Below are 14,292 nucleotides of genomic sequence, written 5' to 3'. Positions count from 1 at the left end.
CAACAAAGTCCAAGAGCTATCATAGATGGGGTACATAACCCCGGCATCCAACCACTTGATCACCTCCTTTTTCACAACTTCTTGCATTTCTTAGTTCAATCTTCTTTGATGCTCCAAAGAGGGCTTTGCATCATCTTCTAAGATAATCTTGTGCATACAGAATGCGGGGCTTATCCCCAAATATTAGCTAGAGTCTATCCAATTGCCTTTTTCCGCTTTTGAAGCACTGCCAATGTGGTATCAACCTGCATGTTAGTAAGACAAGAGGAAAGAATATCTGGAAAAGAAGAACTAGGGCCTAAGAACTCATACCTGAGGTATGGAGGCAACGGTTTCAAGTCCAACAGCAGAGGCTCCTCAATTGAAGGTTTTGTTGGTGGAGTCTTCCTATTCTCGAGATCTAACGAGAGTTTTCTAGGCTCATAAGAGTAAGATCCCATTCCATGTAAGGCATTCACACACTCCACTCGGTCCTCATCATTATTAACATCAAGATTCAACAATACGACCTCCAAAGGGTCTTCCACATTGATCATTGCACTGGTGTCATCAATTATCATTGATGTGACAAGGTCCACAAAAGAGCACACCTCGGTACTGTTGGGCTACTTCATTGACTTGTACACATGAAAGACCACCTTTTCATCGCGCACCCTAAAGGTAAGTTCCCTTGCTTCTACATCAACTAAGGTCTTCCCCGTAACAAGGAAAGGTCTCCCCAATATGATAGGAACTTCATAATCCACCTCACAATCCAAGATCACAAAATCAGCTGGCAAGATAAATTTGTCCATCCAGACAAGTACATCATCAATAATACCTAATGGTCTCTTCATCGTTCTATCCGCCATTTGTAATCTCATGGAAGTCGGCCTTGGTTGCCCAATACCTAAAGTATTGAAAATTGAGTATGGCATCAAATTGATACTAGACTCCAAATCATATAGAGCCTTAGCAAAATTCGCACTTCTGCAAGGAATGGTGAAAGCATCGGGATCTTCAAGCTTCGAGGCCATTGAATGCACTATTGCACTAACCTGGTGAGTCATCTTTATAGTTTCACAATCCATAGACCGCTTCTTTGTCACCAAGTCCTTCATGAATTTAGCTTAGCCTGGTATTTGTTCAAGAGCCTCCACCAAAGGCACATTAATGGATAAGCTCTTCATCATGTCAATGAACTTTTTAAACTGATTCTCATTTTTCTGCTTCGCGAGCCTTTGAGGATAAGGTGGAGGTGGCCTCGGCAAAGGAGCCTTGGCTTTAGGCACAACCAGCTCCGGCATGTCTATTATGTGTTCCCTAGATGGGTTCACATCATTTTGAGTTTCCACCTCGTTATCTTCAATATCAATCCTCACTTCTTCATTCACCTTCTCATCCATCACATTTTCAACCACCAAAGGAACTTCATCTTCTTGCAACTCAACATCATCACTCAAATTTTGTCTTTGCTTGGAGGCATTCACATCACCGCCTCGTCTACTCCTTGTAGTTACCGCCATAACATGATTGTTACCACCCTTCAGGTTCACTACCGTATCACTTGGTAGAGCACCCTTAGGGCAACTATTCAAGGACTGTGAGATTTGACCCAACTGAACCTCCAAATTCCAAATCGACGTATTGTGGGAAGACAACTGAGCACAGAATCCACACTCTTTTTCATCGTTTGTTTGAACATCATTTCAATTCTCCCCATATCATTGCTAGAAGAACTAGGACCTTGAGATGGAAATGGGGGTGGATTGTTCGTTTGTTGGTACATCGGGTGCCTTTGAAAGCCTTGCCCCCGGTTTCCTTGGTTTCCATTGTTCCATTCACCTTGATTGTTGTTACCACCCCAATTGTTATTACCATTCCAATTTCCTTGATTGTTTTGATCATTGTTCTGATTGCCCCAGTTGGAGTTTTGGTTGTTGTTCCCCCAATTACCATTGCCTTGTTGTTGTTAATTTCCCTAATTGCCTTGGGGTCTCCATTGTTGTTGGTTGGAAGAATTGCCCCTTTGTCCTTGATAATTATTCACGTACTGCACCTCTTCACTCTGTCCATCAAAACCATCATCTTGAAATCCACCACAATCATTGTCAAATTGCTCCGAATTCCCTTGGTTCTGTTGACCTCTTTGTCTTCTTTTGTTGACAAGCATGTTAACACCCTCTATGGCATTCACTTGGCGAGGATTTTGAACTTGTTGCAACTGTGCCTTTGCTAGTTGGTTCATAGTAGTTGTCAACTCAGCTATAGCTTGCCCATGGTCATGTAACTCCTTGTGCAAATGAGTGACCATGGGGTCACCCTGGGGCATGTTGGCTCTACTTTGCCACGCAGAAGAAGTGTCATCCATCTCGTCAAGAATTTCACAAGCCTCATCATAAGACAGCTTCATAAAGTTTCCCCAAGCAAGTTGGTTCACTATGTATTGGTTTGTTGTGTTAATGCCCCGGTAGAAGGTTTGTTTGATCATCGCCACAGTCATATCATTATTGGGGAATTCCTTCACCATTATTCTATAGCGCTCCCAAATATCATGCAAAGGTTCCGTGGGCTCTTGCTTGAAAGCCAAGAGCTCATCTCTCAATGCTGCCATATGCCTTGGTGAGAAAATTTTTGCAATGAGCTTGTCCGCCAACTCATCCCACGTAGTGATGGAATGGTTGGGAAATCGCTCGAGCCAATCCAATGCCTTCCCTCTAAGTGAGAATGGGAATAGTCTCAACCGCAATGCATCCTCGGACACATTAGTTTTCTTGCTCTCCCAACAGGTATCCACGAACCCTTTAAGATGTTTGTAAGCATTTTGATTCACATCATCCATGAAATACCCACGCTGCTCTAACAATATCAGCATCACATTGGTTATTTGAAAATTGCCCGCCCGGATCCAGGGCGGGACAATTGCACTTGCATAGCCTTGGTTTAGAAGCACTCGAGGAGCCACTCTTGGAGGTGGCGGGGGAGGGTCTGAAATATTATCATTGGCCTGACAGCCTCTCCTTTGTCCTTGATGCACATAGGGACCTCATCTTCAACATTGTCATCCACTTCATCCCCCGGCAGAAGATCTCCAAAAGGTGAATTGTTTAAGTTTGCTGCCATTTTGTACCTGAAGTTGTGACACAAACAAATTAGTAACACAGAAGGAAAGAAGAACAATACACAAAACTATGTAGATAGATAGCCAAAACTGTTAGCTCCCCGGCAACGGAGCCAAAAAGTGATCTAGGCCAACCCTGCACTACTATGGAGTAGCAAGAGAGGTCGAAGCAGCTTTTACCCGATTAAGGTCGGGATCGATTTCCTCAGGGAGCTATATATTGGAGTTGAGTGTCTATCTAAAGTGGAGTTTCATATTTGCTCTAAATTGCACTTCTACACATTTTTGGTTTTGATTATGATTCTAATTTTATAAAACTACAATGCTAAATTAAACTAAAATAAGCTAAGGTTAAACTATTGCAAGTTGTTCAAATGATTAAAAGGCACTAGGGTAGTGACGCTTAGATGGTTAATTGACGGATTCTTGAGTCTAAATCTAGATTGTCATATTTGGGGAGTATGATATAACCATTGCACGATTCTACTCACTCTATACCTCTCGGTAGTTCGAGTGATTTTGGTCAAATTGACTTTCTCAAGACCAATTGGGTATGCAAATTTGCATAAGCAATCAAGGTTCAAGTCTGGTATTACTATCTCTAGGTTTAACCCTTTAATTGGGGCTATCAATGCCCCAATTCCTTGTTGGACTAATTTCATGGACTTAGGCTCTCTTTCTCAAGAAGAGACAAAATCTACTAGGCATAAACTAGTGTTTACAACCACTAATTCACAATTAAAACCCTAAATTAGCCCAAATATCTAACACCCATAGACAATCAAGCATCAAAACACAAGACCCATCAATTACCCACACAAGGGTTGAGCCACAACTCTAGCTTATGGGGCTAACTACTCATAATTAGAGAAGAAAACAAAGAAGTATATGAAGAAAAACTCATATTAATTAATTGCTAAATTAAACTTGAAGATTCAATGTTGAAATGAAGCTAAAATTACTCAAAACAGATAAAAGAAGCGAAGTCATGAGCGCAGCTCTATACAAAAACTATCTGATGACCTAAAAATGGGAAAAGAATCTATTTGTACTAGGATAAAAATCTTGGACAAAAATACCCCTGCGGGGCTAGTGTGGACCGCACAAAATCGAGTGCGGCCGCACTAAGGCTCTTGACTTGAATATCCAGCTCTCTGAACTTGGGCAATGCGGACCGCACAAAATCGAGCCCGGTTACGGTGGCTACTAGTCGGTCCGCACAAAAAGGAAAGTGGACCGCATTGACCTTCATCCTCCAAAACACCACCTCTCTGAACCTTGGCTCCGCGGACCGCGCTTAATAGAGTGCGGCCGCAATGATCCCAATGCAGACCGCACAAAACCCCTTGCGGCCGCATTGCCTTTTGGCATGAATGACAACCTCTCTGAACTTCACTTGTGCGGATCGCACAGAATGGTGTGCGGCTACACTAGCCCTATTTGACCGAGCTTTATCTTGTCTTGGTACTTGTGCAAGTTTCACTCCTTTTTGAGCTGCTTTTTGACATCTTGTCACCTTGTTGATCAAATCTGTAATCAAGCACAACTTGTGAGCCTTTGGGACTATTTTGTACACATTTCTAATCAAAACTTGAGCATGAAGGAGTGTAAAATGCATCATAATTCCTAGTTATCAGAATCCAACTGAGACTTACTGTGAGTATGCTACTCAGTGGAGGTCGGAAGCAGCCAAGGTCAGACCAGCATTAGAAGAAGAACAAATGAACAAGTTTTTTGTTAGGGCACAAGACCCACAGTATTATGAAAGTCTAATGGTCATTGAGAATCACAAGTTCTGTGATATCATCAAACTGGGAGAAAGGATTGAAAAGGGTATTAAAAGTGGGATGGTGATAAATTTTGAGGCACTGCAGGCCACGAACAAAGCATTGCAATTAGGTGGCATATTAAAGAAGAATGAAGTGGGGGCAGTAATGGTGGCCCAAGGCCCAAATATCTGCTCACATACTAAACACCTCCACCCACATACCATACACTTCCACCCACATACCAACCCTCATCTCCCAGATATTCTCAACCCGCCACTCCCTATCATACTTATAACGCCCAACCAGCCTACTATCATTCACCTCCAACTCATCCAAATTACCAGAACCCTCGACCTAACTTTGATCGTAAACCACCAAGACAATACACCACTATTGCTGAACCCATTGACCAGTTGTACGAAAGGTTGAAGGCCGCTGGTTATGTCACTCCTATTCCTACTGTGGCAATGGAGAACTCAACTCAATGGGTCAACCCAAACAAAACCTGTGCATATTATTCTGGTATGAAGGGGCACACCATTGATGAGTGCCGAACATTGAAATATAAGATCCAGACATTGATTAATAACAAGGTCATACAGGCAAAAGAAGCTACACCTAACGTCTGCAACAATCCTTTCCCATATTATAGGGGTGATGGGGTACAAGTGATAGAGACAGATGAAGAATGGGATCCTGAAGGGTCGATCGGGCTTATTCGGGAAGGCGATGAATTTAAACCCGCAGTTACACTAACTCCTATTGTGGTATAGATACAACCATCAGTTAAAGTAGAGGTAACCGCATAGGTTCCATTTGAAGTAGAGGTAGCACCACCCGCCGCCACACCTGTTACGTTTGAGGTAGAAGTGACCACACCTTTCACAGTGACAGTATCAACCATACCTCCTTTTAATTCCAAGGCTATACCTTAGGATTATGTTGCTGAAGCCAGGCGAAAAGGAAAAGCAAAATGGAAGAATCTGATACTTCACAAGGAATGACCAGAACAGGAAGGATCTATACACCCGAATATTTGGGAGAATCGAGCAAGGAGGCTGCTACTAAGCAACCTGTCATTGAAACTGGACCAGATGATTTTTGGAGGAAAGTACAAGTAAGGGAATATTCCTTCATCGATCATTTGAACAAAACCCCCGCCCAGATATCGATCTTATCACTATTGCAAAATTCAGAGGCACGCAAGAATGCTTTGATGAATGTGTTGAATGAAGCTTATGTGCCCAACCAAACCTGCGGAGAAATGGCCAATATGGTAAGGCAAGTGTTGGAAAGTCATAAGATTACCTTCCATGAGGATGAATTACCGCCTGAAGGGTTAAGTCACAACCGGGCACTGCATATCACGGTACAGTTTGAAGATAAATTCATTGCTAGGGTCCTAATAGATGGGGGTTCAAGCCTCAATATTTGTCTGTTGACTACTCTAAAAAGATTGGGCAAAGATTTTCACGAAATACGGGCAGGAAGTATGAATGTGAAAGCTTTTGATGGGTCTCAAAGGGCCACGATCGCGGAGATTAACCTTTTCCTGCAAATGGGGCCAACTTGGTTCGATGTTGAATTCCAGGTGCTTGACATATTAGCTACATACAATCTTCTGTTGGGTCGACCTTGGATACATTCCATTGGGGTTGTGGCTTCCACACTACACCAGGTCATGAATTTTGAATAGAACCATCAGGAGGTGATCATTCATGGAGATGGAAGTAACCCCATTTACACCAGTCAAAATATCCCGGTTATCGATAATAGAAGAAATCTAGGAGGCGAAACTTATCACCATATTGAACATGTCAATGCAGTTGAGAAAGATAAATGATGGAGTAACAAAATAGAAAGCATACTAGCATGGTCTGGGTATGAACGTGGCAAAGGGCTTGCGAAGAAACTCCAGGGCATTACCAAGTCGATACAGTTGAAACATCACGACACAACTTTTGGTCTAGGATACCCATACACTTGGCAGAAGTACAATGATTGGTCGCCACTATGGCACGGTCCTTATTACCCTCTCGAGCAACCAATGCCACATCTGGGTCAGACTTTTCACCAGACTAATACAATATGGGGAACTGCAGAGGAAGAAGCTTTAGCTGGGCTGAGGAATTTGTTCCTAGAGGACGAGGATATGGATTGCAGTGCGATAATTGAGGAGAAGGAGGAAGAATGCCTCATTATTCCTACTGTGGAGAAGGGAGTTGTTATTATGAATTGGACTGCCACACCATCCCGAGCCCGCCGAGTCCCTAGGTAGCTTGGCATTTAGCCTAATTTATTTCTATATCTATGCTAGGAATTTTAGATGTTTTTAGTAATTTTATTTTAAAGACGTATTTTATTTCAAAATAATTGCTCAATTCATCAAACCATACTGTTTTTGGGGTATTTTCAAAATTTAATCAATGCATTGCTATTTATTATTTATTATTATCTTTCACATTTTTTTTGTACAACATTATTATTACTTTTCCTGATGACTGATGAATCGGTAACTGTGACATGTAATGAGATAACGGAACATAAGGATAGTGACTCAGAAGTAGAGGATGAAATACCTGAGGAAATTGTCAGGGAGATTGAGAACTTTGAGAATAAACCTAAGTCCAACCTGGACAAGATCGAAGCAATAAATTTAGGAGACGCCGAAACCGTTAAGGAGACTCGCATAAGCATTCACTTATCACCGTCAGAGAAGGAAGAGTACATTCGTTTCTTAAAGGAATATGAGGATATCTTTGCATGGTCATATGATGACATGACCGGTCTGAGCACATCCATAGTGGCTCACAAGTTGTCATGCCCCGAACCTAGGGGTGAGACCGGCACCTGGTGCCTCACCTGTCCTTGCTTACCAAATTGCAACTAAGGGACTCTGAACATGTGATGCCATACTTTGGCCATGGGCCACATTGCAAGACAACTGCGAATGTTGACTAAGTATCAATATAAAGCTGGGCCTACAAGGTCGTCATAATTATTACAGCTGACAAACCAACCAAATATGCATACAAGGCCTACAAGTCCAACATATTGCATTAACTGACAGGATATGTCTACAAGCCTCTACTGATGGGTATACTGTGATCGGAATAGGGCCATAGTCTACTTATAATATATATATATATATATATATACACAATATGTACATAAAGCCCTAGACCCGGTAACTCCAAAGGACGTTGAGCTTACCGATAAAGCTGAACTCGGGCAATACCTACTGGGGAGGTCTACCCGTCTGTCTATCTGAACCTGCACGCATGAAATGCAGTGCCCCCAGAAAAGGGATGTCAGTACGAAATAATGTTCCGAGTATGTAAGGAAATATACTGAAAACTAAAACTGAACTGATAATATAGTAACTGGAAGTCAACGATAATCTAAAGATATGTTTACCTGCTGATACTGACTCAACTCTCTCAATATAGTAAGTAAAATAGTTGTCCGACCTTATAAGGTGTATATATATATATATATATATAATTGCTCTGTCGTAGTAGGCTCGCTTATAGGCGCTCGGCCACAGTAGGCTCGGTGTATAACTTACCATCTGATCAGAGGTTACCCAATAGGGGCCTGCCCATCAATTATAGCTCGATGGTAATGAAAATACTGTAATGCTGTATATATAGACTATTTGCTCTCTTGACTGGAAAAAAAATACTCAATTGAATATAAGGTCCCAATATGGACAATATTGTAACTTACAAAACTAGGAAAATTTATGTAAATTTCGGGATATGCATTTTTCTTTATGCCTCGTTGTCAAACTTATGTAATTACGAGATCATGCTAAAATGAAGGAAAAGCTTAGCCTTAACATACCTGAGCCGATTCTCTTAACAATCCTTTTAACACACGTCAATTGCGATAACACGTAACGACGGATCGAAGTAGGGGAATATTCATTTATAACATTTGGCTTCTTGATATACTCTTTAACTCCAAAGAAGCAAAGAAGGAAGCTAGAAATTAGACGGGAGGGATCTTTGAATCACGTCGAAGCAGAGAGGCAAAGGAAAGAGAAATTAAACCAAAGTTCTACGCATTAAGATATGTTCTACGCATAAAGTAGTAGCTCATACTTTAATGAGTTAAAAGTAGTATCTCATAGAGATGTTGTTCTGAATGTGACTAAAATGTGATGAAGCTTTAAAATACAAAAATATACAAATAAGACTTGAAGAGTCTAATAGATTATTCAATTCAAATGTTGTCACCTTTCAATTAAGGTGATTAGTCATCTATTTTAAATGGAGGGGCTGCCACATGTAGCCATTATCCTATATATATACATAATTAATTAGGTAATGTTCCGTTGCCTAGAAATTTAACCAATTACCCGCATAATTAAAAATTATCTCAAATTACTTAAAGTATTGGTCATTTTAATACCCTTTTATGTGTCATACTATCATGGTTATATGGTACCTTGTATGGTACTAGTCCATAAATATAGGGTATTAACGCTCGGCCCGTATTTTATCCCAACATGACAAACTTGGACGAAAATTCATTTTCATTGACTTGCTTCCCCTCTTACCTTCACGAATTTACTTATCACTTGCTTGAAATAGCATAATCCTTATAATCGCCAAATAATCTTTTCCTTGGACTAAAGTCAATTACATTATGACAAATTCAACGTACAATACTACAGGGTGCAACATCATCGTAATTTAATACTGCGAAGCGTAACATCATCGTAATGTACTACTGCAAGGCGTAACATCACCATAATATTGTGGGGTGTAATACAAGTTGCCTACCAATCCAATGTGTCCGCCAGTGAAGCAGAAACTCAGAAAATTCAAACTAGACATGAGCCTGAAAATCAAGAAAGAAGTCACTAAGCAAATCAAAGCCAAAGTCTTCAGGGTAGTTGAGTACCCAACCTAGTTAGCCAACATTGTACCGATTCTGAAGAAAGACAGGAAGGTCAGCGTGTGTGTTGACTATCGGGATTTAAACAGAGCAAGTCCTAATGACGACTTTCCACTGCCAAATATACACATCCTGATCGACAATTTTGCCAAGCATGAACTCTAATCCTTTGTAGATTGCTTCGCGTGTTATCACCAGATCTGGATGGATGAAGAAGACGCAGAGAAAATAGCTTTCATCACACCGTAGGAGTATTCTGCTACAAAATGATGCCATTTGGTCTAAAGAATGTTGGGGCTACTTACATGAGAGTCATGACAACCATCTTTCATGGTATGATACACAAGGAAATAGAGGTGTATGTTGATGATGTCATCATCAAATCCAAGAGGCCCACGGATCACATAGAAGACTTGAGAAAGTTCTTAACAGGTTGAGGAGTTACAATCTAAAACTGAACCCCGCAAAATGTGCATTCGGGGTTCCTGCAGGAAAGTTGTTGGGATTCATCGTCAGCTGCCGAAGAATCGAGTTGGACCCGTCCGAAGTTAAGGATATTCAAGAGTTACCACCACCAAAGAGCAAGAAGGACGTGATGAGCTTCCTAGGATGTCTCAACTATATCAGTCGCTTCATAGCACAGTCCACAGTTATATGTGAACCATCTTCAAAATATTGATGAAAGATGCTAAAACGAGTTGGACCGAAGATTATCAGAAGGCTTTTGACAAAATCAAGGAATACATGTCCACTCCACCAGTCCTAGTTCTGCCAGAACCTAGGAGACCTTTACTACTCTATCTATCTGTATTAGATGGAGCTTTCGGATGTGTTTTGGGATAACATGACAAGATAGGAATAAAGGAGCAAGCCATATACTACTTGAGTAAGAAGTCCACACCTTATGAAGCACAATACTCTTTATTGGAACGTACTTGTTGTGCTTTAACCTGGACAACTTAGAAATTGAGGCATTACTTCTGTGCCTATACCACATACCTCATATCCAGGATGGACCTTCTTAAGTACATATTTTAGAAGCCCATGTCAACCGGGAAGTTAGCCAAGTGGCAGATACTGTTGAGTGAGTTCAATATCGTCTATATAACTTAGAAGGCGATCAAAGGACAAGCATTGATAGACTATCTTGCTAAAAATCCTATGAGAGGAGAATATGAACCCTTGAAGACGTATTTTCTAGATGAAGAAGTATCATTTGTAGGAGAGGACATTGATGAAGCATACGCTGGTTGGAGAATGTTCTTCGATGGAGCTGTAAACTTCAAAGGAATAGGCATCAGAGCAGTTTTGGTATCAGAAACGGGTCAACAATACCCTGTATCCGCAAAGCTTAGGTTCCCGTGCACTAACAATATGGTAGAATATGAGGCTTGCATCATGGGGCTCAAACTAGCCATCGATAAGAGTATACAAGAGTTGCTGGTAATGGTGATTCATATCTTCTGGTACACTAGGTTTAAGGAGAATGGGCCACGAAAAATACCAAGATAATGCCATACTTGCATTACGTACAGGAATTGGTGAAAAGATTCACAAAGATAGAATTCAAACATGTACCCAAAATTCCAAATGAGTTCGCAGACGCACTGGCTACTTTGCCATCAATGATACAACATCCAGATAAGAATTTCATTGATCTCGTCCCAACGAGAATCCACAATCAACCGGCTTACTGTGCTCATGTTGAAGAGGAAATAGATGAAAAACCTTGGTTCCACGACATCAAAGAATATCTGGCAAGAAGAGAATATCCGAAGCAGGCAAACTACACTCAGAAATGCACGATGCGGAGGCTATCCAATAACTTCTTCCAAAACGGAGGGATACTGTATAGAAAAACTCCTGATCTGGGGTTGTTAAGGTGTGTTGACGCAAATGAGGCTTCCAGATTGCTCGAGGAGATACATGTTGGAACCTGTGGACTACATATGAATGGTTTTGTTCTAGCCAAGAAAATACTTAGAGCTGGATACTTTTGGATGACCATGGAAACGGATTGCATCCGGTACGTACAAAAATGCCACCAGTGCCAGGTACATGCAGACATGATAAAGGTACCACCAAACGAGTGCAATGCGACAAGTTCCCCTTGGCCTTTTGCCGCCTGGAGAATGGATGTCATCGGTCCGATCGAACCCACTGCTTCAAATGGGCACAGGTTCATTTTAGTGGCCATTGACTATTTCACAAAATGGGTAGAGGTTGCATCCTACAAAGCTGTAACCAAGAAAGTCATCGCAGATTTTGTCAAGGATCGTATTGTTTGTCGATTTAGGGTTCCTGAGTCCATTATCACTCATAATGCTGCCAATCTCAACAGTGATCTGATGAAAGTCATATGTGAAACCTTCAAAATCAAGCACAAAAACTCCATAGCATACATGCCTCAAATGAATGGAGCTGTGGAAGCTGCTAAGTAGAACATCAAGAAGATACTAAGGAAGATGGTATAAAACCACAAACAATGGCACGAGAAGTTACCCTTTGCCCTATTGGGATACCTGTCACGACCCTAACCCTGAACCCGGTCGTAATGGCGCCTCTCGTGAAGACAAGGCTAGCCAATTAAACTCAACTCACTTGTTAAAGCAGTCAAACAATATAAAAGTAGTCTAAAACATGATTTAATGATAATAAGTAGCGGAAACATAGATAAAAAAAGTTGAATCCAACCCGACACAGCCTTGACCGGGGTGTCACAAGTCATGAGCAACTAAGGATCCTAACACAAGTCTACTAAATACAATATCTGGCACAACTATTTGAAGAACATAGAAATAATAAGATGAGGGAGACACGAGGGATGCGGACGCCAACAACTACCTCGTAGTCTCCGAAACACCGCCTGGACTGGAAGGATCAACACTCAGGTGTGGGACCTGCTATGCCTGAATGTGCACACACGGTGCAGGGAGTAAAGTGAGTACTCCAACTCAGTGAGTAATAAATATAAATAATGACTGAAAGTAAGAAAACACGTAAAACATAAGGCATTCTATACCGAAGCAGTAAGAAACCATTTAAAACCAGTAAATAGTGAAGAATCAAGTAAAATCCCTTTTTCAGTAGGTAAAACAAGTAATTAAAAGGTAAATAACAAGTAAATGTTTGCCCCTCGAGCACAATATCAACAAAACCGCCCCTCGGGCAACATCTCAGAACAGTACCAGCCCCTCGGGAAATCATATGGAACAATACCAGCCACTCGGGCTCAAATAGAACAATACCAGCCCCTCGGGCTCAAGTAGAACAATACCAACCCCTCGGGCTCGAATAGAACAATACCAGCCCTTCGGGTTCAAATCTCAGAACATTGCCAGCCCCTCCGGCTCAATCTCACATCACAATGGGTACCCGCGCTCACTGGGGGTGTACAGACTCTGGGAGGGCCCCCTTACGGCCCAAGCGCAATATCAAGCCTTCTCGTGGCATCAAATCTAGGCCCTCGGCCTCATGTCAATCAAGCCACCTCGTGGAGTATATATGTATCTCAGGCCCTCGGCCTCATATCAGTCAAGCCACCTCATGGCGTATATATATATCTCAGGCCCTCGACCTCATATCAGTATTAGTGTATCCTCACATCTGGCCCTCGACCGTACTCAGTCCGAAAATCATTACAAGCCCCTCGGGCATTAGTAAAACAGTAGTTCTTAGCCCAAAACATCATTTAAAATATCATTTAAGTTTCAAAACTGAGTAAAAATGGTTGAGTATTAAAACAGTGGAAAACAACATGACTGAGTTCAAGTAATAAGTCAAAACAGTGAGGAAATAGTGATAAAAGAATCCATGAAAGGTTCAAATAGTTGGCACGAAGCCCAAATATGGCAATCAGCCAAAAACATGATGATAGCAAATAAGTTTCAGTCAAATACGCGGTAAAATCATCAACCGGGACGGACCAAGTCATAATCCCCAATAGTGGACGACCCCACGCTCGTCCTCAAGCGTGTGTCTCACCTCAATATAGCACTACGATGTACGATTCGGGGTTTCAAACCCTCAGAGCATCATTTACAATTATTACGCACCTCGAACCGGCTAAATCTCTAGCACGCAACGCCTTTGCCTCCCGAATCAACCTCCACGCGCGTCGAATCTATCCAAAATCAGAACAAATAAGTCACAATATGCTAAGGGAACAAAGCCTAAGTGAAAACAATCGAAAAATACCAAAAATTCCGAAATTAGCAAAACTCGAGCCCCAGGCCCACTTCTTGAAACTCAGAAATTTTCATATCATTAGATTCCTTATCACCCCACGAGTTCATACATATCAAAAGTCCTCAAATCCGACCTCAAATGGTCCTTCAAATCCCCAATTCAAAAGTCCAAAATCCCAAGCCCTAGTTCTTCCATTTTTAGCTTACGTTTCATGATTTTCTAGGTGGATTTCACAATAGATTCGAGTTTTAGGTCCGAAATTCTTACCTCCAAACGTTTCTCCTTGAATCCCTCTTCGATTTCTTTCAAAAAGCTCTCAAAAAGACCAAC

The 14,292-nt window shown here is 41.5% G+C and overlaps 2 protein-coding genes across 2 annotated transcripts; one reads left to right on the top strand and one right to left on the bottom strand.

The window, feature by feature from the left end:
• Positions 1 to 605: 605 nt before the first annotated feature.
• Positions 606 to 1,049, bottom strand: LOC138875869 (uncharacterized). Its single transcript, XM_070154746.1, has 2 exons — positions 821 to 1,049; positions 606 to 772 (listed from the first exon to the last, which is right to left on the bottom strand). Exons 1-2 carry the CDS (start codon positions 1,047 to 1,049, stop codon positions 606 to 608), a joined length of 396 nt encoding a protein of 131 aa, XP_070010847.1.
• A 5,867-nt stretch (positions 1,050 to 6,916) lies between these two features.
• LOC138875865 (uncharacterized) lies at positions 6,917 to 11,665 on the top strand. The gene is made up of 4 exons (XM_070154739.1): positions 6,917 to 7,090; positions 10,888 to 11,217; positions 11,310 to 11,555; positions 11,657 to 11,665. The coding sequence occupies exons 1-4, from the start codon at positions 6,917 to 6,919 to the stop codon at positions 11,663 to 11,665; spliced, it is 759 nt and encodes a 252-aa protein (XP_070010840.1).
• Positions 11,666 to 14,292: the final 2,627 nt, after the last annotated feature.

The sequence above is a fragment of the Nicotiana sylvestris genome, chromosome 1 (genome assembly GCF_000393655.2).
Source record: "Nicotiana sylvestris chromosome 1, ASM39365v2, whole genome shotgun sequence".
NCBI classification, from domain to species: Eukaryota; Viridiplantae; Streptophyta; class Magnoliopsida; order Solanales; family Solanaceae; genus Nicotiana; species Nicotiana sylvestris.
The sequence above is the reverse complement of the archived record's forward strand: the minus strand, read 5'-3'. Positions and strand labels throughout refer to the sequence as shown.

Coding starts and splice junctions, on each gene's coding strand:
- LOC138875869 (XM_070154746.1), bottom strand. CDS start 1,049: ATGACTCACCAGGTTAGTGCAATAGTGCATTCAATGGCCTCGAAGCTT. Junction 773..820: donor AACGATGAAGAGACCATTAG/GTATTATTGATG, acceptor TTATCTTGCCAG/CTGATTTTGTGATCTTGGAT.
- LOC138875865 (XM_070154739.1), top strand. CDS start 6,917: ATGCCACATCTGGGTCAGACTTTTCACCAGACTAATACAATATGGGGA. Junction 7,091..10,887: donor TTCCTACTGTGGAGAAGGGA/GTTGTTATTATG, acceptor TATATAACTTAG/AAGGCGATCAAAGGACAAGC. Junction 11,218..11,309: donor AGAGTATACAAGAGTTGCTG/GTAATGGTGATT, acceptor CATTACGTACAG/GAATTGGTGAAAAGATTCAC.